This window comes from Arachis ipaensis, chromosome B08, assembly GCF_000816755.2.
Source record: "Arachis ipaensis cultivar K30076 chromosome B08, Araip1.1, whole genome shotgun sequence".
Taxonomy (NCBI): Eukaryota; Viridiplantae; Streptophyta; class Magnoliopsida; order Fabales; family Fabaceae; genus Arachis; species Arachis ipaensis.
Window position 1 is genome coordinate 107,228,568 of NC_029792.2, and position 3,845 is coordinate 107,232,412.

The 3,845-nt window shown below is 33.3% G+C and overlaps 1 protein-coding gene across 1 annotated transcript; it reads right to left on the bottom strand.

Moving 5' to 3' along the window:
• On the bottom strand, positions 543–3,310 carry LOC107614149 (30S ribosomal protein 2, chloroplastic). The gene is made up of 4 exons (XM_016316377.2): positions 2,893–3,310; positions 1,698–1,799; positions 1,310–1,609; positions 543–908 (listed from the first exon to the last, which is right to left on the bottom strand). The coding sequence occupies exons 1-4, from the start codon at positions 3,199–3,201 to the stop codon at positions 870–872; spliced, it is 750 nt and encodes a 249-aa protein (XP_016171863.1). The 5' UTR covers positions 3,202–3,310; the 3' UTR covers positions 543–869.

Sequence of the window (3,845 nt, forward strand, 5' to 3'; positions counted from 1 at the left end):
AAACTCCAACCCACAACCTCTAAGTGCACATAAAAAAATTATATCACTTAAATTATAACTCTAACAAATTACAACTCTTTTGATCACAAATTATACTTGATTATACATAATTTTAGGAATGAAACCGAATTGACTTGTTTAATTCAGGAGTGAGGACCCAAAAAAAAGCCATTTGTGAATAAATCAGTCAACAACTAAAAAATTAGTAAAAAAAAACAATAAATTAGTTAAACGGATCTGATCCGATCGTTTGACGGTTACTAAGTTTTAAATAATAAAATACAATTATTTTTTTGAAAAAATATATTTTATATCTTACTATATTATTTTATTATATTTTATTCGAGCTGATTAAACCTCAATTTAACCTTTAAATTTTTAAATCTTTAACTGCATCGGTTCAACAACCTGTTCAATTTTCAAACCTTGTAAAAATATAATATGGATTACTTAAAAATCCCTGTGGATGGTTCAACATAAAGGACTCTTCATTTGCCTATGGATCTTCAAATGGATTCAAACTCAGACAGGAAGCACGAAACTACGAAACTGAATAAGCCAAGCGCATATATCATCATCAAGAGTCAAGAGTCAAGACTAGCCATATTAAATCAGAGAAAGGAGCAAAGGAGCAACATAAATCATGAAAAAGTAGTGAGATTGCAATACATAGGAGTAAAGGCGCACCACCTGCAATGAAAATTTTGACCGCTACGCTACTCTCATGTCTTATGAGAACCTTAACAACTGAAAATGATGAGGTCTATGCTATACAAGATGGGGAAATAATAGAATTCTTCTGTGGCTTCAGCTTAACACAACAACATACTCTGTACTTGCCTGGGATCAAAACACTGCTGATTAATTCTCTAAGCCTTATTCACACGAATTTTTTGCCCTTCTAGTGACTGCATTCAACAGGTCATTAGACAAATATCAAATCACTGTCAGTTATAGTATTTAGAAGCAAAATAATCACCCATTCACATTAATGTCAATCTACAAAACCCAATCCAATGACCAGATCAAAGCATGGTAGGATTTTAAGTCATCTTAAGATAATAAGAGAAAAGAACTTGTATTGTGACAGAGAACCAGATAAAGGAACAGCATTAGTATTGTTTATGCAATAACTCGGGTATACAATGAACTGAAAAGAAAATTCTAGTTAGATGCAACTAGTAGAATTTTTTGATATTATTATCGATATATCCATAACACATTGCTGCCATTTTATTAAGATGGCATATGCAAAGCATTTTTGGATGATTCAGCTTGCAAAATAAAAGAAAAAGCAGTAAAAACTTACGGCATTGTTGAAAGACAAGATTGCTGCTTCAACATCCTCATCAGAAGAAAAACTAACAAAACCATAGCCACTCGATTTTGAGGTCCCCGGAACCCGTGAGACCTTGGCGCTAAGAACTTTTCCCTTCTCAGAGAAAAAAGTTTTAAGCGTATCTGATGTTACTGTCTTGGCCAGATTTCCCACATATACCTTGTGGGGGCTGTCAACAAAGTTGGACTCCTCGGCCTGAAGGAAAGATGTATCTACTGTTGATAAAGGTTTTTCGGTTATATTTACCTTGACCTCACGTCCTCCGATTTCCTGTAAAAGTACACGAGTCCTTTAAGAAATCAGCGTCTTTTGAGATTTTTTACCTGAAAAGGTAAAAGGATTCTGCAATATAACTTACAGTGCCATTAAGTTTCTCAACAACTGCATTTGCATCCTCAACAGTTTTCATCGTAACAAATGCAAAGCGACGACTCCGTCCAGAGTATTTATCATACATAACCTATGAACAAGACATGGAAAGTTAATGACATACCTGAGCAATCCCACATGGTGTGATGCAGAGACAAATGACTCCATATATATATAATAACTGGCTATACAAATGAAGCTCTTAAATTACTTCATACGGATACATGAACATTGCACCTATAAACATACAATTTTGAGTATTTTGATAGCACGGATTTAGTGCAAGTCCTTCATTGCATTGTTATGTTATATTCATATTGTCAATATGAATTTACAATCATTCTGTTGAGAATTTTAACATATGGTTGATGTCTCATTGTTTTTATTCTAGAGACTTGTTAGTTACTACTTACTCGAACTACTCACAAATTCACAATATCTGTTTTTAATCTTCAAGTCACACTTAATAAACCAATATGGATCTGAATCCTGCAATTAGAATTCCACTATCTTCATGTTAATGTAACAACTACATCTATATCTTGTAAAAGAAGTCTATGTCCTAAAACTGAAAAGAAAAAGAAGCTACCCCATTTTCAGATTCATTTGAATAAGCAAAGGAGCATGGAGGCAACAAAAATGTTGAACAAGAATCATACATTACCAAGAAATATGAAGTTCGTAACCGAAAAAGTGTATACACAAAAGCAAAAATGATAACTATAAAGAGTAAACAAATTTTTATTACTTTGGAAGTCCTGAGAATTACTCTTGTCGGATAAATTGGTCCTCTATCATTTTCAATAAAATTTTTAATGTGTATTGAATACATAAGTCCCTACAAATTTTATTATAAGATAAATTAGTCCCCTTATGACCAATATATTTATTTGGACTATATATCTTCAAAATCGATTCAATTGAAAGTATGAATTTTAGTTGAACGAAATGATATCCAACAATAAAAATATAACGATATTCACACAACTGAAATCTATATTCGACTATAACTGCAATTTTGTGAGTGTAAATCTTCACATGCAAAATAACGGAAAGGTAAATTCAAAGAATGTAGGAATCAGTTAACTCTAAACCACAATTTTAGCTCAGGAAAGATTTATGAATGCAAGAATTGCCTCACAAAGATGAACAATGCTTGAGCCGTGAAGAAAGGACGAAAATACCTCAGCTTTCTCAACGGCGCCATGCTCTTCAACGATGTTCTTGAGCTCATCGTTGGTGACAGTGCGAGGAATGTTGCCAACATAGAGCCTCCTTGCAGCCTCCGATTTAGGGTCCACCGATGTAGTGACCGCGGCTTCTTCTGCGGCCACCGCAAAGGGTCTCCGATTGCGTTTGGGAGTTCCGACAAAAAGAGAAAATGGCTGCGAGAGACGGGTGGCGGGTTTAAAGTATAAGGTTGGGGACGAGGAACTTGGTGATGGGGCTGCGAGGGAAAGAAGGTTCGGTGGTGAGAGCATAGAGGTAGCCATTGTTGTGTGAATTATGAAAAGAAATTAAGAAAGCAAAGTCGGAATGGAGGTTTTTGCTGTTTGCAGCGTCATCAGAGGTTTTATCCTTTTTATCCTTCTAGTATCGGAAATCAATATTGGTGGAGTCCTGGAGCATAAAATTGGGTCGGGTTAACCCATATAGACTCAAATAAATAATAAATAAGTGAATAATATTTTAGAGTAGAGAGTAAAATACTAAAATTGATCATGAAAAATTATAATACTGACAAATTTTATCATAAAAGAATTAAAATTAACTTGTAATCATTAAAGATAAGATTTTATAGGCAAAACTATTCAAATATTTAAAATATATCTAAAATTCTTAAATTATCTCCTATTTTTATTTAATCACTCTTTCAACATCTCGAAAAAGAAGTGAGAACATCGTCATCGCTGGTTGTCAGTAAAAAAAGAAATACCATCAAAGCAAAGAAATACTTGCAACTAAAAAAATTTTTATTATAAAAACAGTTTACCCTTCAAATATTCTTTTGGAAAAACTTTGTGAAAAAACTTACTTTAAAATGTTATAAAGAAACTCCTTTAATTTACAAATCCGTAAGGTGAATAGTTTAAAGAAATGAAAAGGATTAAAGACGTGTCTAAGAGCTTCCTACCCA

Coding starts and splice junctions, on each gene's coding strand:
- LOC107614149 (XM_016316377.2), bottom strand. CDS start 3,201: ATGGCTACCTCTATGCTCTCACCACCGAACCTTCTTTCCCTCGCAGCC. Junction 1,610..1,697: donor TTGAGAAACTTAATGGCACT/GTAAGTTATATT, acceptor GTACTTTTACAG/GAAATCGGAGGACGTGAGGT. Junction 909..1,309: donor TCTTGTCTTTCAACAATGCC/GTAAGTTTTTAC, acceptor TGTTGAATGCAG/TCACTAGAAGGGCAAAAAAT.